Raw genomic sequence first — 26,949 nt, 5'->3', positions numbered from 1 at the left:
TCCAACTAAATTCCTGGGTTTAAAAAATTTTTTTTTCTTTGTAGTTTTTGCTCGTCACTTATCACCCTCTTCCAGGGCCTAGATGTCACAACGGCAGGTATATCAGTTAGTTGATACAGTCACTAGTCATGAAATAAGAGGGAAGCCGGGGGCTTCTAAGGGAATCACAGCCAGGCATGAACTTAGCATCTTTGACATGGAACTGAAAACTCGCTGCCCACGCATTTAGTAAACATTTTGAACACTCGTCTTGGGTTGCTCCTCCTCTTGGGCATCTGCATGATTCAGAGATAAATTAGACCTGGCTCCCAGCCTCAGTAATCCCATAGTGATGGGCAGAGTCCTCCCTTGCTCCCTCGATGTTTGTCACTTCCAGAAACCTTCAGTCTAGGTAAAAATGGCCTGTTTGCTTTGCAGATGTAGCTTCCAGACAAGTTCTCTAAGCCCCTTCCAACTGGCTTGCTACCTAACCTGTCTTATGAAGCCACCACAGCCTCCTGGGTATACAATGAGAATGCACTCTGGCAAATGAAAGGACACACGATCAAAGCATCTCTTTGTCTCTTTATTCATGCGTAATTCAAGGCTTAAGGAGACTAGTAGATTCCCCCCCACATCCTTGCGTGAACTTTTGGAAGCATCCTGCCTCCGTTTTGCACGTTGAGGAGAAACCACCCCTTTCTGGGAGATGAGAAAGTCTCTTCCACGGGCTCCTCTCACCCTTTAGCTTCAAGCATTACCTCGACATCTACTTAGCCAACTTGATTGAAAACATGTCCAGTGCAGACTCCTGGAATTGATCTTTTTTGTTTGGTGTTCTCTCCTCTCAGTCATTACAGATTGTGGCTGTGAGGAGCGTCTAGTGTGGTGAGAATCTGACTAATTAAATTACCACACAGGGAGGAACTTTATGGCCAGATAAAGCGAAGTGTCTGTCAGTGGAACAGGGGAGGGATCTTCTCTGAAGATTGGCGTCCAGAGAGCCCGGAGTCGGCATGTGTGCCCTGTCTAAGGGAGAGGCCCTGCATGCCAAGCATCAGGGTGTTTTGAACACCAGAAAGAGGGTCCCTGTTTGTTGAGGGCAAGTTCCATTGCACAGAACCCTCCCACACCGTTCTGCTCTCCTTGCTGTGATTTTGAGCTCCCCAAGGAGCCTTCTCGTGGATAACTCAGCTTCCTTTCCTAAACACAGTGGTAGTGGGAAGGGGATCACCCAGGGAGAGGGAGCAGGAGGACTCCAAGCTCTAGAAAGGGCATTTCTGAATTCCTCCACTAGAGAGTAATACATCGATATATTGATTTATTAGCCAGTTGCGTGTGAATTTGGTAAGACTAAGATCATGAGTAGGAGCATCTGGCTTGTGAGGTTGAGGATCGGTCTCTGAACTGTGTTGCCTGGAGGTGACTGAGAGCCGCCTTCCTGCAGCCACCCCCATGGCCTCTTCCTAGGTGCCTCCCCAAACTCTGGCACACTCCGCGTTACTTTTCACCCAAGAATGAGACCACCCATCAGAGTGTGGGCTAGTCCGGTTGTGGGTTTTAAAGGTCCTATGTCTTTCTTGTCCTTACCACCTTATAATAGACAATACTTTTCTAAAGGGAAGTGGGGTCGCGGTAGGATTATGCCAATGAACGTGATTATTAAGAAACAAAGGGAGAACGGCAGGCCCTTTTAAATCATGACTGGGTAATTGTCCTGATTTGCTGGAGTACGCTTGACCAACGAGTACTCCTTATACATTGCTCCCTGCAAAAAGGAGAAAAAGAGAAATTCACTATTGAAGTCGGGCCAACCTCCTCTTTGAATAACTGACATGGATGAGGAAAAAAACCCAGAAGGAGAAAATTTGAAAAGTTTACTTCAGGTTGAGAATTTCTAATTCCACCACTTTTGTGTGTGTGTTGTTGTTTGATCGACATGACAGCATCTCCTCATTATTATGGAAAATATAGGGTTGGTGGTAATTACTATCTGAATATGAATGGGAGCAGAAGTGGGCATAGCCTGCACTGGCCTTTCTTTGACAAGGTATAACTTTCTTCTGAATTTCTGTGTTAATTAATGCTTATTTAAAAACCACTTTAATTGGTAGTAAACACCTCAACTTTTTGTACTCATTAAAATGCAGCCATTGATGTGTGATGGATTTTTTTTAAAGCTTAATTAACTTTCCTTCTGTATATATAACCTATAATAATGACAAACATATTGGGAAAAAATTACCCCTGCTTTTTCCCCCTCTCTCCCTATCCCCATTATAAAGACATTTTTAGCTGTGGATGCCTCACTTTGTTAGGATCAGATGCCATTAATTTGGCATTTTGGAGAAGAGTAGGTGGCAGGAACTCAAAGCTTTTTGAGACATTGGTCATTTCTAAACCAAATACTCATGTTTCTGCTGGAGAAACAGGTTTTTTTTTTTTTTTTTTTGTAAAGAAAAAGTTTAAAGAAACCAATATTCCAGGTGACTCAAGAGCTATCTTGAATGACTTTGTGGAAGACTTCGCATTCTTAAGATATTCTTGGACGTCTTCTCTGGAGCGGTTATAATTGCGTAGGAACTGAGTAAAGCATATCCCTCCCATTTTCACTGGGAGATATAATTACCATTGAGATAATATAACTACCTTAGAGAAAATTTGGAAAAGAGGAAATGAGTCTTAATAGTCTCACTCCTCTAACACAACAGTGGTTATTTTAAGTTTTTCCTTATTCCCTAGCATTCTTTGTCCACAATGGTCACAAAGTTGTCAAACAGTAAAGCCACAGTGAGCAGGTGTGGAAATGGACCAGAGCTGCAGTCAGAAGAGGAATCAGAGGAAGGAAGAGGAATTGATTTTGTGACTTAACAGGCATTGGATGCGAAATTTGGGTTTTATCAAGAGTGGGGGAATGACAGCCGCCGCCAGGGCCGTAAGGCCATCGTGTCACATAAGGGTGGGAAATTTTTCATCACTTAAAGTCTCTTGGAGCTCCTCCTCTTGGTCAACAGGGAGACCGGGTCCTCTCTGATCAGGTTCTGATTTGTTCACTCCCTCAAGTGATCTAACTCCTGTCAGTTGAAGACTCAGACTCATTGGTGACTGTCAAAAGTTTCTTGTGACTTTTGCCTTTGTAGTTGAATTTCAAACTTTGTATTTTTTTGAGCAAGTGGCTGACTAGATGCATTTAAGACTCTGAGGAGAACATAGTGAATGACTGGGAGACAACAGGGGATTAAAAGAATTGTCCAAAGACCTTGGATAATGCTGATTAGTCTAGACCCTGCCCCAGCCTCTGATCAGCCAGAGGCACAATTCCATTCCCAGACTAAGAAGAAGGGAGGTTCGATATCAGTAAATTTGCCCAGCATTTTTACATCCTCTTGATTTATTGAGGTTTAATCTCTGGCATCCAGAATAACATTATTAGAGGAAGGAATTTAAAGACTCTTCTTTTAACAAAGTTTTAAACAAACAGAGAAGGGCAAAGATAGTTATGGAAAGAAGGATGAAAGAAAGACAAATACGGGTATGGCAGTCAGTGGCTCCCTGTGTCCTGGGGTCTTGATCAGGAAGTCATGGATCAAAGCTGCCCGTGTCTGGCTGTCTGCTGCTTGATCTGGGATTCTTGGGAAAGTTGTCTCTTTTGTGATGCCATTTGTTTCAGAAGCCTCCTGAAGGAGTTTCAGCGTTAGATCTCCTGTCAGTGTGGAAGCCCAGGATGTATGATATCTTGAGAATCATGACTCCAGTAGGGGTAATACCTTGGCATTTCACTGCAGTCTTTGTAGCTAATGGTACCTGATCTTCTACAAGATACACCTCACGTTTAGGAGCCCTGACAGAGAAGGCAGATAAGGCACACCCTGTGATTGCTTTACAGGGAGGTCAGAGTAATCCTGGAAGGTGAGAGGGTTAGCAGTCTCTGAGATCAGGATAGCTTTATTTCACAGGGCTGGATTTTTGGCCCCTCATTTTTTTTTTTTTTTCTTTTTTGGCTGCACCGGTGACATATAGAATTTCCTGGGCCAGTGATTGAATCTGAGCCTTAGCTGTGACCTATGCTGCAGAGGCAGCAATGCCAGATCATTAACCCACTGTGCCAGGCTGGGGATTGAACCTGCGCCTCAGCAAAGGCAATGCCAGATCCTTAACCTGATGCACCACAGTGGGAATTCCAGGCCATTCAGTTTTGACCTGAAAGATTTCAGGGAGAGCTGCTGAGAAATCTTGTCTAATATTCATGCTCTTTTTTTATATCCATCCATGGTCAATTTTTGATCTATATGTTTGAGATCATTTTGCTAATCAAATAAATTGATGGAGACCAAGGAGCCCCAGAGTATATGTTCCAAGGACAATCATTATTTCTTCAGTGAACTTTCATCTTTCCTAATACTGTAGTTGGAAAGTCCTTAACTGGATTATTTTATCGCTGCTGTATTTACATACATTTATCTCTCTAAGGAGAGAGGAATTGTAATTTTAGTTTTTTGTTTTTCCTATTTCCAGCATGATTCCTTCTGGCTGGTTATCTAGTGTATATCACCCCCCCCCCCCGCAATATAAGTGGCTTAGAATAACTTTATTTTGCTGATGAATGTTCACATGAGCAGAACTCCACAGGTACAGCTCATCTTTGGTCTATTCAGTGTCACCTAGGTTAGAAGTGTCTGAAGGCTCACTCCCTTGCATGTGAGCAGAGGTACAAGACTGGGCAGGCACAAGGGATATTTGTGTTCAGATTCTTCTACTCCAAATGGAGAGGCCCTGGAAGCCTCAACTGCCCTTTCACGTCTTGGTTTCTGAACAAGGCCTGCTCCTGCCTGGATGCTTCTCACGTTACATGAGCAAATCCTCACATGGTCCTCAAGGTAGGGTCACAGTAGGGTCAGTGCGGGAGACTCGCTCATAGTGGTCACTTAGAGTGAGGCTACATTATCAGCCTGTGTGAGTTCAGACAGCGGGCTGCACTCACATGTCTGGTCTCTGAGCTGGGAAGATTCACACAGCTGGGGCATCTCTCTACACACCTGTGTTCCGTCCAGCACAGCAGCTGCAGAGGTGGCAGACTTTTACATGATGACTCAGGGCTCCTAGGGTGCACATCCCAAGAATGGGAGAACTGGGTGGAAGCCGCATCTTTTTTATTACCTAACTTCAAAAGTTACCTAGAGTCATTCCTCTTTATTCAGCTGCAGTGCTGTCTAATTGAGGTATAATGAGGCATAAGTGTAATTCTAAGTTTTCTAGTAGCCACGTTAAAAAAGTAAAAATAGGAGTTCCCATTGCGGCTTGGCAGGTTAAGAATCCAACATAGTATCCGTAAGGATGCAGGTTTGATCCCTGACCTGGTTCAGTGGGTTAAGGATCTGGTGTTGCCACAAACTGTGACACAGACTGCAGATTCAGCTCCAATCTGGCGTTGCTATGGCTGTGGCATTGTAGGCCAGCAGCTGCAGCTCCAATTCAAACCCTAGCCCAGGTACTTCCATATGCTGCAGGTGTGACTCTAAAGAGAAAAAAAAGTAAAAAGAAATTGGTGAAATTAATTTTACTGATATTTGATTTAATCTGATATATCCAAACATCATTCTAATATGTAATCATTATAAAACTCTTAGTGGGATATTTTACATTTTTTTTCATACTGTCTTCAAAATCCAGTTTTGATTTTATATTTAAAGCACATCTCAGTGCTGAATATTTTTTTCAGATGTGAAAATTTCCATAGTTAATGTGAAATGTAGTCCTATCAGAACAGTCAAGGTGTTTGGTAAAAGATACTGCTTCAATTTTTTAATTTAGACAACTTAGAATTGAATAAAATGATCATTTCAGTTCTTCAGTCACAATAGCCACGTTTCAGATGCTCAGAGGGCATGTGTGCCTAGTGGCCACTGGCTTCAATGATGGATTGTGTGCCTCTGTGAGTCAGAGTCCTGCCCAGGTTCAAGGAAAGGGAATGTAAGTCCCACCCCTTAATGGGAGAAATCAAAGTTTTAAAGAAAATGTGGGAACAGAAATCTTGTGGATCTTTCCGGAAAATGCAATCTGCCATCCTCTCCAAATTTCCCTTGGTTGATTTGCTTTCATTTCTGTCTTTTATGGGGAAGATTTTCCTTTAACATCTGTTCCCTACAGCTGAAGTTCTTAGAGCTTGGTTGCAGCTCTGTGTGTGGGGCAAGGCTTGTCTGTTGGTAGACTTCACTGAGGGTGATTGATGGGGTCTGATCATCTTATTGGGGATGCATTGCAGGGAAGCATCTTTGGTTGTCTCTCTTAGGTCAGATTCTTCAGAGAAGAATTAGTCTCCTTAAGGTATTTAAGCCTGGTTGTCGGGGTTGGAGGCAGGGATGGTGTCAACATTCACCTGATGCCATTGTTTCTGGAAAATGTCTCAGGTGGGGTCGGGGAGCCGCCGATTCTCCTCTTCTAGCTCCATCCTCATCCTGCCTCCTGGAGCCTCTCTGGGCCTCTGCTGCAAAGCACACTGTCCAGGAGCTTAGGTATCCTCTTTTTCCATTCTGTTAAGCCAGTTATCACTCATCACCTACCTTCCAGCCCACAAATATTTGGAGACCTCTGTTGCATGCTGTCTTTTCCTCTCCTGTTCTCTTTAGCCTTTGTGTATTCCTTCACTTATTATTTTAGCATGGTTTTAGGAGGAAGCAGAGAGAGCTTTAAGAAAGGAGATCCCTGGTGTCCTGCTAATGTGACAATACCACCAGCAAGAATGGCAGGCCACGTGGTGCCTTAGAACGCCTAGCTCTCGAATTCAAAAGTTGTGCTGCTCTTCAAATTAAAATGTAGTGTGCAAGTTCACTATAAATTACAGTTCATTTAATGATCAGTCAGCAGATATTTACTGAGCAGCTCATAGATGCCAAGCATTGTCATGGCCCTGGGTGTGCAGTAACACAGAGGGCAGAAAAGGCACAGAGGCCAGTGCTGCTTAAGCTTTTGTGTGTGTACCTCACCTGGGGATTTGTTCAAAATGCAGATTCTGTTTCCGTAGATCTGGGGTAGGACCTGAGCATCTCCCAGTAGATAATCCCTCACCCACCACGGAGCTTCCAACCAACTTCTGAGCACCCCACTCTCCTTGTGAATGGACGTTAGAAGACAGTCTCGAGCATGACAGATGTTTAATTTCATTATAAACCTTGCGTAGGAGTAACACGCTCTGCCTGTCTGTGCTTTCACAATGTCTCTGCTTTTCCAGAAGCTGGCTCATGGCCGTATATAGGTTTTCACATCTGTTATGTTCGTAGGTTCCTAGGATGGGAAAGGACCTAAGAAGTGACCTAGTCTAAAATCCCATTTGTAATCATTCTGTTGTGGTTTCCTTGTGGGTTAAGCCCTGGCTCCTGAGGTTACTGGATTGTATCTTCACAGCGAGTGTCCAACCTCAAGGTTGGGGCATGGTGGGAGATTAACATGCCAACGGCCCTAACCGTGGCCCATCCACATGCAGGCACTGATTTGACCACAGGCACCACTTTATGTGTTTCAGTGGCTTCCGTGTCCCTCCAGACACCTGTTACTAAGATCCGGGCTGGGAGAAACCCAGGGACAGAACTCATGTAGTTGGTTTCTCCTACTGTGTGGCACACTGTAGGTATTCAATATTTGCAGCTTATTTTTTCATACATGTTTTCCCCACTGGACTTTTTTGTCCTCCCACTAGACCTTTGATACTTAAAATGATGTGCAGGTACTAGAAGCATCAACATCACCTGGAAACTCAGGAAACTCTCAGACCCTACTCCAGGTCTACTGGGACAGAATTTGTAATTTTATTTATTTATTTGTATGTTTTGTCTTTTGTCCTTTTAGGGCCACACCCGTGGCATATGGAGCTTCCCAGGCTAGGGGTCTAATCAGAGCTGTAGCCACTGGCCTATACCAGAGCCACAGCAACGCCAGATCCGAGCTGTGTCTGCAACCTACACCGCAGCTCACAGCAACACTGGATCCTTAACCCACTGAGCAAGGCCAGGGATCGAACCCACTACCTCATGGTTCCTAGGCAGATTCATTTCTGCTGTGCCATGACAGGAACTCCCAGAATTTGCAATTTTAGCAAGATCCCTGGTAACATGCATGCACACTTTGGGAGTTTGAGAAACACTAGACTGTGTGTCTTCTCTGCTTTTTTTTTTTTTTTTTTTTTTTTGGCTTTTCAGGACTGTACTCATGGCATATGGAAGTTCCCAAGCTAGGGGTCGAATCGGAGCTGCAGCTGCTGGCCTACATCAGAGCCACAGCAATGTGGGCTCCAAGCCACATCTGCAGTCTATACCATGGCTCACGGTTAACCCACTGAATGAGGCCAGGAATTGACCCTGTGTCCTCATGGATACTACTCAAGTTCATTACCACTGAGCCACGGGAACTCCTCTGCTTTGTTTACTCAAAAGTTGGGGAGTGCCAAGACAGTGCTCGGCACGTGCTGGCTGCCCAGTAAGTACTCGTCAACTGGCTGGTCTTCAGCGAGCCAGGCTCATGAACAGAGAGGTCTCTGTGTAATGAGCTCCCGGTCAGATCCAGGATGGTGGGGGGAGGAGAGGAGAAAGAAGTCCTTGCTTTGAGCCTGGGAGCTTGAACCTATTTGGAAGCCCCAGGAGCAGCATCTAGTGTTTTCCCTTCCAGGTTCATCCCAGGATTTTACAGATGGAAACTGACCTTTGGGAGATCCCCACTGCGGCCCCCCATTCCTAAAGCAATCCTGCCAGCTTGACACCCTCCCAGAATCCTTCCAGCTCTGAATGGTCTTGGACCTTAGAGGGGCTTCACGCCTGCCCGGATGCCTGGACCCCCTCCAGCGATGCAGGGCGGCCCTACGACTGCAACGGGGCATGGCTCATCTCCAGCTCGCCCCTTACTCTGGCTGTGTTTCTCCTGACAAAGGCGAGCACAGGATGTTCCAAAGCCTGGAGAACCCAGCACCTTCCCCCCAGCCATGCTGAATCATTTTAAGAATCCCTGGAGTTCCCGTCGTGTTTCAGTGGTTAGCGAATCTGACTAGGAACCATGAGGTTGTGGGTTTGATCCCTGGCCTTGCTCAGGTGGGTTAAGGATCTGGCGTTGCTGAGAGCTGTGGTGTGGGTCACAGACACGGCTCGGATGCCGCGTTGCTGTGGCTCTGGTGTAGGCCAGCAGCTACAGCTCCGGGTTCGACCCCTAGCCTGGGAATCTCCATGTGCCTCGGGAGTGGCCCAAGAAATGGCAAAAAGACAAAAAAAAAAAAAAAAAAAAAAAAAAAGAATCCCTGGATTTCAAATGAGCTAACTTGAGGATAGCCTTATATTACCAGAAAGTTTTATAAATAATACAACAACAGGGCTCTGAAGAGTGTTATAATCGTATTTTATTTAATTAATAATATATCAACTGAAAAATATAAAAATAAAACATCCCTTCAGCAGAGCCAAGAGCCATCATATTGCACATTAATGACTCTTGTCTGGGATTGCTTTGAGAAGGTATAGAGAGTTGAGCCAAAGTTTTCCTCACCCCAGAACATTCCGTGGAATAATTAAAATCACTGAAGCCCTGGTACAAATTCATTTTGTTTAAGATAAAATTGTCCCCCTAATATAGGCTCGTGTGTATTCATGAAAGAGAACTTGAACAAACGTAGTCACTTTCAAAAAAATGAAAGTCACCATAACCTACCACTCAGAGACAATCACTGGTAACATTTTAATATATTTCCTTCTAGTCTTTTTATGCGTGTTATGTATTCTTGTGTAAAATAGAGATTATTCGGTTTGAAAATGTTTGCGTCTTTGTCTTCACCTATCATTACATGGTAGCTTATTTCCACATCCTGCTAAACATTCTTTGAAAATACCATGTCGCTTTACCCGCAATCTTCTATTACATGGATGTTTCCTGTTTTGTTGCTGTTGGTTTTTTAGTGATTCCTCTTTTTTCCTTTTTCTTTTGCTTCTTAGGGATGCACCCTTGGCATATGGAGGTTCCCAGGCTAGGGGGTCTAATCGGAGCTGTAGCTGCCAGCCTACTCCAGAGCCACAGCAACACAGGATCCGAGCCGCCTCTTCGACCTACATCACAGCTCACCGCAACGCTGGATCCTTAACCCACTGACCGAGGCCAGGGATCGAACCCGCAACCTCATGGTTCCTAGTCGGATTCGTTTCCGCTGTGCCACAGTGGGAATTCCTGATTCCTCTTTTGCTGATTCCATAGACTATTTCCAGTTTTTGCTGTTACCCATAATGCTGCAACCTCCTTTCCTGGAACCTGTCTTTGGGAAACAGTCTGAAATCATGCAAAATCTTCGTTACTGCATCAAATTGGGATTTAAGCTGAAGACTTCTTGCCATATACTTGCCAGACCAGTATCTGGCATCAGGTTCCACTCTGCTGTGGCTTTATGGACGAGCTTTTTGAAAAGCGCTGAGTCCAAAACCCCACTTCAGTCAGCTGAGCGTGCTGCTTCACTGGTTTTAACTCAGCCGAAGGGAGACAGCGCCCGCGGCTGAGCTTGACGGAGGCTTCGGTACCCAGAGTGGAGAGTGGAGAGGAGTTAGGACTGATGGCTGGTGGTCGCTTAGGCAGCATCGGTGTTTCTGATGTCTTGGGTGAGGAAAAACCCGAATGTCGCCTCACACACTTCCTCGTAATGGATTCCTCTGTCCCCCTTTCTTTGCTCTGCCAGCTCCTCTCTTCACAAACCCCTGTCCTCTCCATCATCACCTCTTTTTTTCTGTACCTGCTGCTTTGCTCTTTCATCAAATGTTTTGACCCCGTAGCTTTTTATTTATTTATTTATTTATTTGTCTTTTTAGGGCCCCACCCATGGCATGTGGAGGTTCCCAGGCAAGGGGTAGAATTGGAGCTGTAGCCGCTGGCCTACGCCAGAGCCACAGCAACGCAGGATCCGAGCCACGTCTGCAACCTACTCCACAGCTCACGGCAACACCAGATCCCTAACCCACTGAGCAAGGCCAGGGATCGAACCCGCAACCTCATGGTTCCTAGTCGGATTCGTTTCCCCTGCACCACGACGGGAACTCCGACCCTGTAACTTTTGAGAATCTGGCAGCTGCTCCTAAATTGCCCACGACTGAGGGTCGGGCAGGGATAGGTATTTCATCACAGCTGACAGACCTCATCACGACTGTATTAGGATGAGCTAGGGAATGGGGTAGTAGCCGATAGCAGCAAAATCTTAGTGCCTTTACGTCATCGTTTATTTCTCACCCAGGTAACTGCCGTTCTGTGGGGTTCAACTCAGCAGTCCTGTCTGCTTGGATTGTGTGGCACCTTGATCTTAAGACATGATGGCGGGATGACCGTGGCAGGTGATGAGTATGTAGGACGTGGCACATTATCTCCCACGTGCTTCAGCCTGGAAACAACACATGTTACCGTCTTTGGGTCAAAAGTAAGCACATGACGTCCCCTGATTGCGTGGTGTCAGGAAAATGTCATCGTCTGTATGTCCAGGAAGGAAAGAAGACTTACCAAGAAATATTGGTAAGCATCTTGATGTCTCCCCACATTGCCAAAAACAGAGTCCAGACACAGTAATTAGAGAACCACGTCATCATTAAATATGTCCAAGCAGCAGTGATAAATAGTGCCTTAGGAGAGCATCCGTTATATAGGCTTTATGTTTCAAACAGAATTCATTGTTTCCAAACACGTGAAAGTCGTTGCCTTGTGGTGCAAACAACTGCATCACATTAACCGGGATGTCATGATGGAGCTTAGAGTAACCCAGGAAGCTACCTGTGTTTTCTGTACAAATCCCATCACTTAAAGAGAGAGGGGTATAATTCAGCTAGTTGTGAAGGGAGGGCAGGCAGGTTTTAATTTGTGTACCTTGGCTATTTGGGAGTTAACGTCTTGGAACTCAGTGGCTGTGTTGAGCAGGACTGCAAGGCCACATCTAGGCTCGAAGGGAAGAGAACATGGATTCAGTCACGCAACAGATATTTACAAAGCACTTACTATGTAGTAGGCATCCTACCAAGTGCTGATGCTTGCAGCTCACGTGGAACTTAGACTATCAGTCTCATTTAGCAGTGTCTGTCCTGTGTGTGTGTGAGTGTGTGTGCGCACGCGTGCACATGCACACGTGCATGTGTGGTCGGTCAGGGAAGTGGAGGCACATTACTGTCTTCGCATTTCCATCTCTGAGCTAATGTGCCTGTTCAGTTAGTGCCGCATTAATTGAAGCACTAGAAGTAGCTGCTCGTCAGCTGTCTCTCACGTGCACGCTCATAAGAAGGATGTAGGTTTCGAAGCGCTTTCCCCTGATCATGATGCGTCCTGCGGAGCTCACCGTGTGCCTCACCCCTGTGACATGTATTTTCAAGGAAACTAAAGGTGTTCATGGCTCACTGTCTCCTTTTGTGTCTCTCTTTCCCTGGCTCACTCCTCTGGCTGCTCTGCAAAACCTTGCTTATTCTTATCAGGTCCCAGATTCCATTCCCTTACACAGAATTTCCTATTGTCTTAACCAGCTTAAACGAGCAAATGGGAATATTGTTTTCCCTCCTCTCGTTCCTCTAAGTTTTTTTAAATCCACGTAGAATGGAATGCCACCTTTCTTCATCCATTGTTTCAGGAGAAATGGTGCAAAGACCTGCAGGATCTCCCAAGGGTCTCATTCTTGGTGGGGATGTCTTCTCCATAGGCTCTGTGCCATGCAACTCAAGTGGAGTGATAAAGGGGACAGAGGGAGCCCCAGAAGAACCAACGTGGGCAATTTACTTGTTCCTGTCTCCCTTTGTTCTCGTTAGCCTGCCTTTCCGGCTCCCCCAGTCTGTCTCGTTCCAGAGAGCACGGGACGTGTTTGGGACCTTCTGAGTGGTGCAATAGGTAGCTAGTCAAGTACTGCGCCAGCCTTGGGTAGCAGAGGGCTGTATAATGACACTGGGATATTGCCAAAAATTAAAAAGCAAAAACAAAAATGAGTTTATTTCTAAAGAATAATAAGTATGCTGTTGTGCATGGTTCTTCTTTATCATCTCCATGTCTAGATAATAAATATAAGTCTAAGAACAGATTTTCCAAACTACTTTCTCTATTGGGATCTGTGGAATATTAATACTCATAATTTATATATAATTATATATTTTACGTATATGGACATACATATAAAATACACACAGGTTTGGAACTAGACGTTCAAATGCCACACCTAACTGGTAAAAGACATTTTCGATCCGTCATGGGCAACCGTTTCAAGCTGTCCTGTTGAGGTAAGGATCTTTTTGTTTGTTATCTGAGTCTCCAGCTGCATGTAGAAGGAAAAGTCATCCTAACAAGAAAATTCTCGGTAATAATGTGCTCCCTTATAAAATCGGTCTCCGCTCAAACAACCATCCCTGTTTAACACGAGAGTTTTAACCCTGCGCATTGGGTCAATATCTTTAACATTTTCGGCTCTCAGTCCATCTCAGCTAATTTCAGGGTATGGGAAACAGTTGACAACCCTAATGCACATACAATACAAATAGACTGCAAAGTGAAATTGCAAATCTTGCAGAAGAACCAAGTTTTCATAAAGTTGTTGACAGCGATTCGGAGCAAAGCCTTTGACAGCCGGAGATTGGGCAGTGCTGATTAATTAAAAATTGAAGAGGGAAGAAGCAATTGAAAGCTATGGTGACAATATAGGTGTTTGAAAAGAGTATTATTTGAACCGTACAAATACAGGTGTAATACCTGAGTATTTAAAAAATGATCGGAGTTCCTGTCATGGCTCAGTGGTTAATGAATCCGACTAGGAACCATGAGGTTGCGGGTTCGGTCCCTGCCCTTGCTCAGTGGGTTAAGGATCTGGTGTTGCCATGAGCTGTGGTGTAGGTTGCAGATGCGGCTCCAATCCTGCGTTGCTGTGGCTCTGGCACAGGCCGGCAGCTACAGCTCCGATTCGACCCCTAGCCTGGGAACCTCCATGTGCCACGGGAGCGGAATGGCTCTGGAAAAGGCAAAAAGACAAAAAATAAATAAATAACTAAATGACTAAATAAAAAATGATCTGTTTTATGGGAGTTCCCTTATGGCCGAGCAGGTTAAGGATCTGACCTTGTCACAGCTATGGTGCGGGTTTGATCCCTGGCCCAGGAACTTCTGCATGCCGTGGGCATGGCCAAAAAGGAAACAATCTGCTTTGTAATCTTACATCATGCCAAAATGAAAGGAAAAATGTCAGAATCCACGGGAACCTTAGAAATTTTTAGTCCACCCATCTCCCGCTTGAGATGAAGACCCAGGGAGGTTGAAAGTGCTGTACAAGCTCGTTGTCACACTGCAGGTGATGGAGCGGGATCAGACCGCGGGGCTGCTGACTTCTCTGGTTCTTCTGTTCACTCCAGACAGGTGTATCTGGTGCCTTCTCACTCCCCACATCCCATGCAGCAGAGATTCCAGCTAGCCGCTCATTCAGAACACACCTGGAATCTGCCCCCCTTCTCGGCACCCTGTCTCGCCCCGAGTCCCTCCCTGGCTTGCTGCCATAGCTTTCCAGCCGGCCTCCCACTCCATCCTTGTCCCTGTGATGGCCACTCTTCACACAGCAGTCAGCCTTTAAAAACAGGTCAGGGAGTTCCCGTTGTGGCTCAGTGGTAATGAACCTGACTAGTATCCATGAGGAGGCAGGTTCGATCCCTGGCCCTGTTCAGTGGGTTAAGGATCCGTCATTGCCATGAGCTGTGGTGTAGGTTGCAGATGTGGCTAGGATCCTGCATTGCTGTGGCTGTGGTGTAGGCTGGCAGCTGCAGCTCTGATTTGACCCCTAGCCTGTGAAATTTCATATGCAGTCCTAAAAAGCAAAAAACAAAAGCAGGTGAGACTTGGAGTTTCTGCTGTCATGCAATGAGTTAAAGATGTGGCATTGTCTCTGCAGTGGCTTGGATTGCTGCTGAGGTGCAGGCTTATTCCCTGGCTCTGCATGGTGGGTTAGGGATCCCGTGTCACTGTAGCTGTGGCATAGGTCCCAGCTGCCACTTGGATTCAATCCCTGGCCTGGGAACTTATGCCGAAGGTGTGGCCATAAGGTAAAAACCAACCAACCAACAAAACAAACAAACAAACACCAGGTCAGACTTTATCCCTCTTCAGCTCAAACCTTCCAGAAAAAAATCCCGTGTCCTCCCTGAGGTCGTGAAGGTCAACCACGTCTTGGTCCTTTGTCTTTCCTGATGTCGTCCGTCTTACTGTCCTTCTAGACTCTGCTCCGTTGCCCTGGCCTCTTGGCTGTTCCTCAGCTCCCCGCACTCACTCTGCTCAAGGCTTTGCATGCACTTGTTTCCCCCTTCTAGAAGGCCGCTCCCCCAGAGGGCTCACTTCTGCTCAGTGCTTTTCACACGTCCCGAGCTCCCATTTTCCAAGAACACTTTGACCTTGTCATTCTTTTCTACTAAATTTTCATTAGAAAAATGGTCAAGGCCTGCCTGACATCTTTATTGAATGGGTATTATCTGCCTTCCCATATCAGAATTTAAGTGCTGTATTTATTGTTCATTATCTGTTTTCTCTTTGTTTCTTTGTTTGTTTGTTTGTTTCTTTCCTTCCCTCCTTCCTTCCTTCCTTCCTTCCTTTCTTCCTTCCTTCCTTCCTTCTTTCTTTTGTTGGCCACAGTGTGCAATGGCTTCATGTGGGATCTCAGTTCCCAAACCAAGGGTTGAACCCAGGCAGTAGCAGTGAAAGCACCAAATCCTTACCACTAGGCCACCAGGGAACTCCGGTGCTGTATGTTTTCAATGTGTGCACAGGCGCTTGGCGCCCGGGTCTCCTTTGTTCCCAGGTACTGTTAGGACACTAACGCTGTTAGGAGATTTGCAATGAGTAGTTCTTGGGTAAACAAAGAAATGAATAACATGAATGATGAGATGAACAAGTTATAGTATCTATATTGGGGTTATAAGAAAATTGTCTTTAAAAGTCAGTTGTTGGCCAGATCTCTTCCCCAACAGCGTTCCATCTGGCTGTGCACTTGTCTGGTCCACACAGTACCCTCCGTGCCCTTTGCCAGGGTGGAGCCTCACTCAGGGAACCGGAGGACCCTGGGGTCCTGCCTTTCAGTCTTTCAGTGAAGGGGTGGGGACAAGGTCGATCAGTCAGAGCTTCAGGATCACAGGTTTGCCAAGTCGTAGAGGTCCTGCTCCCCCAGAGCTCTTGGGGCTGGGAAGAAATCATTCACATGGATGAAGAACTTTTTTTCTTTTTTTAATTTAGAATTTCAGCAGCTCTCTCAGTCAGAGATGACATATGCAGTGTTTGAGCATTGGTCTTCTGTTTGCTCTTCTGTATTTTGGCCAGAAGGAGAGAGGGCAGGTTCCCCTAAGTTGTCCATCTTACTGTCCTTCTACTGTCTCCTTGTAGTGAGAAAAAAGGTTGAAATTCCTGCTCAAAATCAACTTCCTTGGGTTTTCCTTTCCTTCCTTTTCCTTTCCTGTGGTTATGGGGTTGGGGGTGGACTGGAGACCTGGGAAAAATGGGAGACTTCCAGGTTAAGGTGTGTGTGCTGGTTGGGGACATTTGTTTTAAAAGTTTGGGAAACACTTAAGGACCGGGAGGTGGTTTTTGTTTGTTTGTTTTTTCAAACGATCAGTTAGCGTTCCTGTTGTGGCTCAGCAGGTTAAGAACCTGACAAGTACACATGAGGATTTGGGTTCAATCCCTGGCCCTGCTCAGTGGGTTAAGGATCTAGCGTTGCTGTGAGCCGTGGGGTGGGTCACAGATGAGGCTCAGATCCTGCGTGGCTGTGGCTGTGGCGTAGGCTGGCAGCTGTAGCTCCAGTTTGACCCCTAGCCTGGGAACTTCCATATGCTGCCGGTGCAGCCCTAATAAATTAAAAAAAAAAAAAGGTCAGCATGAGATAAGGGAAATTGAGAGGATAGGTGAGGTGAGGAGGTGGGGAACTCAGCTCAGAGTAAAAGCACTTATTGCAGCTGAAGGAGGTTGGGCCAGGTGTCACACAGAGAGGCCGGGTGACAGCTCCGCAGGGCAGATGAGCAGCAGCTGCATCGCAAAGAACAGCCGGCCTGCTCTCCTCTCGGGGGCCTAGATGTCTGGGGGCAGGAGATGACTTGAGGTGACTGTTTGGCTTTTATACCCATTCATTCTGGGTTATTCCACTACATTTCAGGGTCAGCCATCCTTAACTCATTTGGGTGGCAACTGATCTAACACACTGGCAGCCGCCTGGAAGATTCTATGGTATGTCCAGCCCCTTCCCTGACAGCAGAAGCAGCTGGGAAAGTTTGGAGAATGGTGCTAACCTCTATCTCCTGCCCTCGGCTTTGCCGCATAAACACTTCCTGTAATGCTCTGCCGTGTGGACCTTCCCTGCTCGATAGAATGCAAGCGAGCCGGGCCCTCTCCGCAAACCTCCATCCTGATTGAAAGACGAGCGAGCCTCGTCCCCGCCATCTCGGGCAGCTTCCCCAGCCCCACAACGTGAGCACAGGGTAATGATGTCCAATTTTGCACACTTCAGATCCATTAGTAGCAATTACCTTTCTCGAGGTGTTTTGAGTTCGTTTTAACGTAGCATTCTTACGGTTGGCGGATAATGACAGTAATATTGTACACAACATTTTCAAGTCGCTGTTTTTAGCTACAGTAACACCATTAGTAGGTCTATTTAACAGATGCATTTCAGGCGAAAAGTTAAGGTGGTTCTCGTGGTTTCTTTCCCTTCCCCCCATGCAAACCCTCACTGCTGTTTCATTCAATGGAGATTTTTACTCCAGTTTTTCTGAGATAGTTTTCCTAGTTTGGGTCTTCCTATTAAAACGGGATGCTTGTGGGACTGCTTTGATCTAGAATTATTCATTGTTCTTAGCTGTTCTTATGTAACTGTTCTTTTCATGATATGCAAACTGACCCAGAAATCCAAACCTCACAATAATGGGAAAAGCATGTGTTTTTTCTAGAGCTCACGTGGGAAGCCTGGTGGGAGAGATCGTTGGGTGCCTCAAGGCAGAGGGGGGACCACTGAGCTGCCCCCGGGGAGAAATTGCTCTGAAGGGGCTGTCAACCTGCCCTCCCGAGTTGTGTCGTTATTTAGTTTCCATTTGGTAGCTGGTCATCATGTGTCTCACATCCTGCACTGGATTCCTCGGCTGCCCTAACAAAGGCACACGAACCGAGTGGCCTAAAACAAGACGTTTATTCTGGAGCCTAGAAATCTGAGAGTAGGCACTTGGCAGGATCCCTCTGAAGCTCGGCAAGAGGATCCCTCCGCGCCTCTTCCGGGCTTCGTGGATTCTGGTGGCATAATTCCAACCTCTGCCCCTGCCTTGTCCTCACGGGTCTTCTCCTCATTTGTCTCTGTCTCTTTACATGACCTTCTTTCTTTCTTTTTTCTTTATTATTATTATTATTACTATTATTATTTTTGGCCTCCAGAGGCCTATGGAGATCGGAGCTGCAGTTATGACCTATAACGCAGCTGCGGCAATGCTGCACACTTTAACCCACTGCTCCGGGCTGGGAATCGAACCTGTGTCCTTGTGCTGCAGAGATGCCACCGATCTCCTTGCACCACAGGGGGAATTCCCACATGACTTCCTTTCTTTCTTTCTTTTTTTAAATTTTTAATTTTTTTTTTTTTTTTTTTGTCTTTTTATGGCAGCACCTGTGGCATATGAAGGTTCCCAGGCTAGGGATTGAATCCAAGCTATAGCCGCTGGCCTACACCCCAGCCATAACAACCCCGTATCTGAGCCATGTCTGTGACCTACACCACAGCTCATGGCAACGCCAGATCCTTGACCCACTGAGTGAGGGCAGGGATTGAACCTGCGTCCTCATGGATACTAGTCGGGTTCATTTCTGCTGAGCCATGACAGGAACTCCATGACCTTCTTTCTTATAAGGACACCAGTCCTGTTGAATCAGGGGCCCACCCCCATGACCTCACCTTAACCTGCTTACATGTGTAAAGACCCTATTTCCAAATCAGGTCACAGTCACAGGTAACAGGGGTTGGGATTTCAACACTTCTGTTCAGGGGACATGATTTAACTCATGACATCCCTCGAGAGGGCATTATACACGGTAGCCAGTAGGCAGAAGCATGAAACCCTTAACACCCCTCATGGAAACTTCTTGAAACCTAGAGTATTTGCTATACTCCCTGAAGCAGTGTTTCCTAAACCCTTGACTATGAAACAGGAATCTGTATTTCTTGGTTTAAAGAGTGTCCTGTTGTCAAACATGCTAGAGGTGCACAGTGTCCCAGATTTGGGGACTTTGGCTACCTCTTAGCGTATTAAAGGGGCTGAGAAATCTTGCTGTAAAGACACTTTCCGGTTCCCACTGTGGCACAGTGGGTTAAGGACCTGGTGTTGCTGCAGCTGTGGGTATGGCATAGGTCACAGCCGTGGCTCGGATTTGATTCCCAGTCTGGGAACTTCCACATGCTCTGGGTGCTACCGCAGAAGAAAAATAAAAAGACACTTGCTTAAGTCAAACTTACTTTCACTAGCTTTTTTGACCACAGGGACTTTTTCCCCCCCTCCCAGTTTCCTCCGTTAACTGCAGTGGAAACTATTTGGGGGAAATAGAGGCCCATCGAACGTTCTTTCTGTCACATGAATTGCCCCAAATGAGGTAAGCTGTGTATTACAGCATTCGGTTGAGTAATTTTTTTGTATCACATGAAATGGGCACTGAAGAATAGGAACAATTTTTAAAGACTCAATTCTGAGTGATGCTCAAATTTGGTTAAGAGTCACGGATAACTAGGCAGAACGGCTGCAAGTCACCCTCGGGCTCAGTCTACTCACCTGACCTCTGTATGGTGTGTTTCTGCACTTGAAATTGGGACATGCATAGACCTTAAAAACGTACAGCACATAATTACTATTTGAGCCCAGTAATTCAACCAGGAAAATCGATGAAGTCAGTGAGTCCTTATGCTATTCTGTGCTTTCAATCACAATGATTTTAAGTGATGTGATGAAATGGTGAGCAGCCTGGGGAAAACGTGATTTTCTGCTTATATTTAAAGGATCATAATGACGATAATTTTCCAACAACAACAACAAAATCATCTTTTCGACCCTCTCATCACCATGTGAGTTCTTTATGCTTCTTTTTGGAAAAAGTTTAATCAGGTGAGCATTCCAGCAAACGTCTAAGATGGGTGTTTCTTTTCCCTCTCTGCCAGTTGGTAAGATATGAGGGAGGGAATAACAAATCCATTTTGGTAGTAGCCTGGGCAAAATCTCATTAGGAAGGTCAGGCTCCTGGTGAAAATGTCACACATTATATTGCAAAGCCAAGTAAAAATGATTTTGGAATCATGGGTGTGCCCTGGATTAAGATGAAGCTGGTGTATTTATTGCAAATAGACACTTTAGAGGGGTCGTTCATAAAGAGCATTGTTTATTTTTAAATTTTTTTTTTTTTAAGGTCGCACCTGTGGCATATGGAAGTTCCCAGGCTAGGGGTCAAATCGGAGCTGCAGCTGAGGCCTGTGCCCCAGCGATGCTGCAGCTTATGGCAATGCTGCATCTTTAACCCACTGAGAGAGGCCAAGGATTGAACCCAAATCCTCATGGACACCATGTCAGGTTCTTAAACTGCTAAGCCACAGTGGGAACTCCACATTGTTTGCTTTTTAAATTATTCAATTTGAGATTCACTGCAAGTTCCCTTTAAATAGTAAATACTCCTGGTGTATTACAGTTAAGATTTAATTTACAAATATCTGATTACCATATCACTTTTTGGATCATATCAGATTTGTAGTGTTGAAGAGCGTGGGCTTTGAAGTCAGACGGACTTGTGTTCAAATCCTAACTGACTTTACTCCCTACTCCTGTGAGCTTGTGCAGATGCTGTACTCTGTGAGCTTTGGTTTTCTTATCTGTAAAATGGGAGTAACAACACCTGCCTGGGATGGTTATGGTAGGCACTCTGTTAGGTGATATACTTAAAACCATTCCTGGTATGTGAAGGGTTTAGCTTAATGCCCAGTGTACCTTCGTATGATGTACATAAAGTCTTAGTTCATTGCTCAGTAAATGTAGCTGCTGTTATTATCTGCAACTGTAAGGTTGCAGATAATGCTTATAAGAGCATTTACAGTTTTCATCGTTTAAGAAATACTGAGTGTCAGGAGTTCCCGTCGTGGTGCAGTGGTTAATGAATCCGACTGGGAACCATGAGGTTGCGGTTTCCATTCCTGGCCTCGCTCAGTGGGTTAAGGATCTGGCATTGCCGGAGTTCCCGTCGTGGCGCAGTGGTTAACGAATCCGACTAGGAACCATGAGGTTGCAGATTTGGTCCCTGCCCTTACTCAGTGGGTTAATGATCCGGCGTTGCCGTGAGCTGTGGTGTAGGTTGCAGACGCGGCTTGGATCCTGCGTTGCTGTTGCTCTGGCATAGGCCAGCAGCTACAGCTCCGATTCGACCCCTAGCCTGGGAACCTCCATATGCCACGGGAGCGGCCCTAGAAAAGGCAAAAAGACAAAAAAAAAAAAACCAAAAAAACCCCCAAAAAACTTACTGAGTGTCATCTTATGTGCCAGGCACAATTTTCTTTTCTTTTCTTTAGTCTTTTTGCCTTTCCAGCTCATGGCAATGCTGGATCCTTAACCCACTGATCAGGGCAGGGTTTGAACCTGTGTCCTCATGGATACTCGTCAGATTTGTTTCCACTGAGCCACAAAACTCCATGCCAGGCACCACTGAAATTGCCAGGGATATAACAGAGAACAAATAGTTTCCTGCCTTCTTGTCTCCTCTTTTCCTGGCTCTAGTCTTCAGCACCTTACGATGCATTCTCCTTTTGTACAAAGCTGCCCACTTCCCAGGGCACTGAATCTCATTGCTGTTAAGGGCTGCTGTAACACAGTACCATCAGTTAGGTGGCTTCAATAACAGAAATTTCTCTCTCACAGTTCTGGAGGCTGGCAGGCCAAGATCAAAATGCTGGAAAGGTCCTTTTCGTTCTGGGGCGTCTTCTCTTGGCTTGTAGACAGCCTCCTTCTTGCCCAGGCCTCACCTACTGGGGACGTAGATAGATCACCGTCTCAGATCAGATCAGGACCCACCCTTAGGATCTCATTTTACCTTAATTACCCCCAAGGCAGCTCTTCCTCCAGATACAGTCATGTCGTGGATAGAGCTTAAAAATCGGAATTTTGGGGGAACACAAACATTCAGTCCATAACAGAAAGGAAATGACATATTAAGAGTTTAATTTCTTTCTTTTTTTAAGCAACTTTTTAATTTTATTTTATTTCATTTTATTTTTGCTTTTTAGGGCCGTACCTGTGGCATATGGAAGTTCCCAGGAACTGCATCAAATCAGAGCTGCAGCTGTCAGCCTACACCACAGCCACAGCAATGTGGCACTGGAGCTGCATCTTTGACCTACACCACAGCTCACGGCGACGCTGGATCCCTAACCCACTGAGCGAGGCCAGGGATCAAACCCTCATTGTCGTGGATCTGCCTTGGGTTCATTAACCACTGAGCCACGAAGGGAACCCTTGTTTTTTCTTTTTTTACTTTTTCTTTTTGGCCACACCCAAGACATATGGAAGCTCCCAGGCCAGGGATCAAACCCTCGATGCCACAGAGACAAGCCAGATCATTAACCCATTGTGCCATAGCGGGAACTCCCTCTTTTTTTGTCTTTTAAGGATCTGAATGTATATATGCTTATTTAGCTAAAGTAAAATCTATCGCCCCTCTCTTGGGAGACACCCTGCAGTTGTGTCCTTCTGCACAGTTGCCCTGGGCCTGGTGGTAACATCTACCAGAGGACCAGGGCTGCGTCCTCACGGGCCTCCATGGCGATGCTTTTACCAGATGGCATTTTATCATGAGGCACCAGAGGAGGAGACAGTCCCCTGCAGGTCCTCAGCGAGCTGCCCCGGGCATCGTTGTGTTCTGTGCAGGGGCTCCTCCCTAAGGGGGCGAATGAGGCCTGAACCCAGCCTGGCTCCTGTCCCCAAGCCCTGTGCCCTCACGGCCACGCAGGCCTGGAGACGTGTGTCCTTATTCGCGTGGAAGTACTCGGGCCGACAGCAGCCTCCTCGTGCCTGGGTGTGGCTGGACATTGAACAGTGTCTTCTTTGTCTTCAGGAGAAAATTCTCTCCAGTGTGAGCATCAGAAATTGGAGTTCCTGGAGTTCCCGTCGTGGCTCAGTGGAAACGAATCTGACTAGGATCCATGAGGACGCAGGTTTGATCCCTGGCCTTGCTCAGTGGGTTAAGGATCCGACGTTGCTGTGAGCTGAGGTGTAGTTTGCCGACGCAGCTCAGACCTGGTGTTGCCGTGGGCTGCGATATAGGCCAGCAGCTACAGCTCCAATTCGACCTCTAGCCTGGGAACTTCCAGATGCTGTGGGTGCAGCCCTTTAAAGACAAAAACAAACAAACTAACGAAATAGCTGTGCTTCCCTTGGGCTCCTGATTGGTTTTGTGTTGTGGGTACAAGCATAATTTCCTCTTCCCGTGGACCACGAGGAAGCTTAGAATCAGGCCGGAGTCTCCCCTCTAGCAAGTAGGTGGGATTTCACAGCATGCATCCCGAGTGCCGCTGTGCAGAGTGGTCTGGGTGGAGCCGGGAACCATATAAATATGTTAACTTGAGAAACTATTTTCTGCATTGCTTTGTCTGGGTCGTAAATTGAGTCTGGGTCTGCTTACTTGAGAAGATTATTATAATTCATTCCGTGTACACTTGTGTATCTTGCTCTGTGCTGGTCACACGGTGGGGATGAAGACAGGCTGGGCCTCTACCCTCAGGGGCCTATATGCCCATCGGGCAGAAGGCAGGGGGAGACTGAGCAAGGCGATTACAGACTGGAACAGTGCCCTTGTGAGTGCACAGGGGTGAGGGGCTGGGGTAAGAGGGGGTTCCTTAAACGGAATGAGCAGGGAAGCCTTTTAAAGGAGCACTAATTTACTGTAAATTGAATCCTTAGCTTGGTGCCCAGCACACAGTAGGCTCTCAGTCGATGGGAACCGCTGTTGTTATTATTAACTGTTCTCTTGCCCTCACTGTTGGCTGCTCAATGCATGGAGACAAGAGGGAAACATCGCCAAGTTTGAAGAAGTGGTGATGGCTTTGCAGGTGTGCCGGCACTGGAGGCTCAGGGATCCCCAGCTGATGAGCTCTGGGAGTGTCTTCCCCCCCTTGGCCATCTTGAAAAGCTTCCTTGCTGGGTGGTTCCAAGCAGCTTTGCTGGATGCCTCATCTTAGGTTTGTCATGTGAGCTGAGGCTTCTCTCCAAACCATCATCCTCAAGCCTCAGTCTGCCGCCACCGCCTGGTATCTTTGCCATCTGCAATTTCCTGATGGTTATCGTAGCGCAAGTTTCAGTTCGTATCCATTTAGAACCAAACGCAGTGAAAGCCTGACCAGTGTGGGGGCAGTGAGGAGCAGGAGGCCCTTCCCTGCGGAGATAATATTCAGTGTTCAGCCGAGGTGTGCGGTGGACTGAAGTGTATCTCCTCCACCTTCCTGCTTTTGAGCTCTCTGAGTTTCTGACATAGTTGGCCCGTCTGGGAGACGAGGAGGGAAGGGTTAGGGCCTGAGGCTGGGAGTTTGGGTGAATATAACAAGTTGGCCTCACTGTCCTCCCAGGAGTGATGCCTGGCGATGACGTGCAGGAGCTAAGCTGGGGGGAAGACGCTGGGAAAGTGCCCACAAGACAGCGCCTTCCCTTGGTTACCTCAGGGAACCCACTTACGCCTCTATTACCCTGTAAATTAGGAGAGTGATTCAGTCAGGTATATTTATCATGAAGAGAACTGAAGATAATTAATACACTGCATTGAATGCAAATTGCACCCACAGCACTTATCTCATTTTCAATTAGCACAAATGTTACAGCACTGCAGGCTTGTTATGGTTTTACCATGGGCTGGGTAATTAATTTCTGTGAGCCACATAGCAGGCACCTGGTAATGCCGTTTATTAATAAATGTCACCCCAGGTATCGGTTTGTTAGAGGAGGCAAATGAATGGAATGCGAAGGTGTCTGCCCTGCGCAAATCTATTTTTACACCTCACTGAGTCTTTTCACTTGTTTGTTTATTGACTAGAGTGACGACTGAGATTACAATTGCAAACAAAGGAACCCCCCCCCTTAATGTGGCCTCAAAGGGGGATTCCTCTTTCTTCCCCCTCAGGGATGCTGAGGCCTGTGAGCAGAGTGGAGTGTGTGGTGGAGGAGGTTCTGTTGCTTCAGAAGGCATTGTCCCTGATGGGAGCCCCCCAGGGGCAGCGTCAGAAAGGAGGAGCCCCCCCCCCCCCAACCACAGACACCCTCCCATAGGTGGTGCTGGTCCTGCCTCCCCAGCCATGAATCTCTGGGGAGCAAGAGATCTCACGGACTCCTTTCCTGGGCCCCCGTCCCATCGCATCCTTACCCCCTTTCTCTGGTCGAATTCTCCTCTATACTCTTAGCCGCCACCCGCCTGCCATCTGGGCCTCTGATGTGAGAAGGTGGGTGGGAACTGGAGGCTTTTGACAAGTGTGGGTTGTTGAGCCGAGGTCTCCTAACTCTCTGAGCTTTCCCACGCATCTGAACTTGTGCCTTCTCTTTCCATACTGGCAGGGACATTAGTTAAAAAAAAAAAAAACAACCCTCAAAATTTGGGGTTCCTTTCCTGGCTCAGTGTTTAATGAATCTGACTAGGAACCGTGAGGTTGAGGGTTCGATCCCTGGCCTTGGTCAGTGGGTTAAGGATCCGGCGTTGCCCTGAGCTGTGGTATAGGTCACAGACGTGGCGGATCTGGTATGGCTGTGGCTGTGGTGTAGGCCGGTGGCTACACCTCCAATTAGACCCCTAGCCTGGGAACTTCCATGTGCCACTGGTGCGGCCCTAGAAAAAGACAAAAAAGAAAAAAAAAAAAAACAAAAAAACCCAGAAAATTCCATACTGGCAGGGGACATTAAGAGTTTTTTTTTTTGTTAAAAAAACAAACAGGAGTTCCCGTCGTGGCGCAGTGGTTAACGAATCCGACTAGGAACCATGAGGTTGCGGGTTCGGTCCCTGCCCTTGCTCAGTGGGTTAAGGATCCGGCGTTGCCGTGAGCTGTGGTGTAGGTTGCAGACGCGGCTCGGATCCCGTGTTGATGTGGCTGTGGTGTAGGCTGGCAGCTACAGCTCCGATTCGACCCCTAGCCTGGGAACTTCCATATGCCGCAGGAGCGGCCCAAAGAAATAGCAAAAAGACAAAAAAAAAAAAAAAAAAAAAAAAAATTAAACAAACAAACAAACAAACAAAATAACAAAAAACCAGACAACTTGAATTAGCATATCCTGACTGCCTTCCTACTATGGTTCAAAGATTTCTCAGAGCTGAAGGGTAATTGGCTCAGATGCCATTTTATCAGTGCTCGTGTGATGACATCAGTTTTGCCCAGTGAACAGTTTCCCCTTTTTTGTCTCAAGCCAGCTGGGACTATAATTGGAAATCAGCAATTCCCACCCTGCTTTTTCTTTTTTTTTTTTTTTGTCTTTTTAGGCCCACACCTGCGGCATATGGAGGTTCCCAGGCTAGGGGTCGAATTGGAGCTGCAGATGCTGGCCTACACGACAGCTCACGGCAACGCCAGATCCTTAACCCACTGAGCGAGACCGGGGATCAAACCCACAACCTCATGGATCCTAGTCGGGATCATTAACCGCTGAGCCATGAAGGAAATGCCCACTCTGCATTTGGAACGTTGCTGCTCCTTGAGTTCCCCTGAGGACCCTTTGGTGAGGAGCCACTGTGATTTGCTTAGCTGAGTTCATGCACATGAAGCACTGACCACAATTCCGGGCTTGGTAAGCACCCGGGGACTGAGCTGTGATTAGCATGATGAGCTGGTTACCTGGTCTCATCGGCTCCAGCCACCTCAGAGGGTGAGCGCCCCAGAGAACACCCGGCAGGAAGGGAAGACGGGGAGATTAAGGGGCTTCCGTTTTGAGGCATGTGCTCTAAACAGGGCCCTGA

The 26,949-nt window shown here is 46.6% G+C and overlaps 1 protein-coding gene across 9 annotated transcripts in view; it reads left to right on the top strand.

The window, feature by feature from the left end:
- Window positions 1–26,949, top strand: part of RPS6KC1 (ribosomal protein S6 kinase C1) — a 375,187-nt gene that overhangs the window by 224,018 nt on the left and 124,220 nt on the right. For 5 of the 9 annotated variants that reach the window (XR_014816532.1, XR_014816533.1, XR_014816537.1 and 2 more), the window contains exon 16: window positions 11,222–11,493. Coding sequence is in view for 1 of the 9 variants with exons in the window: in XM_084978031.1 (XP_084834157.1) it covers window positions 11,222–11,225 (4 nt within the window). In the remaining 8 variants the exon portion in view is untranslated. Of the gene's footprint in view, window positions 1–9,588; window positions 9,683–11,221; window positions 12,368–13,136; window positions 13,982–23,079; window positions 23,180–26,949 lie in introns of those variants that run through there. The other 4 variants (XR_014816536.1, XR_014816530.1, XR_014816531.1 and 1 more) reach the window with 4 other exon arrangements.

Source organism: Sus scrofa, chromosome 9 (genome assembly GCF_054392235.1).
Source record: "Sus scrofa isolate SSC_HxYL_T2T_F1_AM1 chromosome 9, Sscrofa_HxYL_maternal_Yorkshire_Landrace_v2.0, whole genome shotgun sequence".
Taxonomy (NCBI): domain Eukaryota; kingdom Metazoa; phylum Chordata; class Mammalia; order Artiodactyla; family Suidae; genus Sus; species Sus scrofa.
The sequence above is the reverse complement of the archived record's forward strand: the minus strand, read 5'-3'. Positions and strand labels throughout refer to the sequence as shown.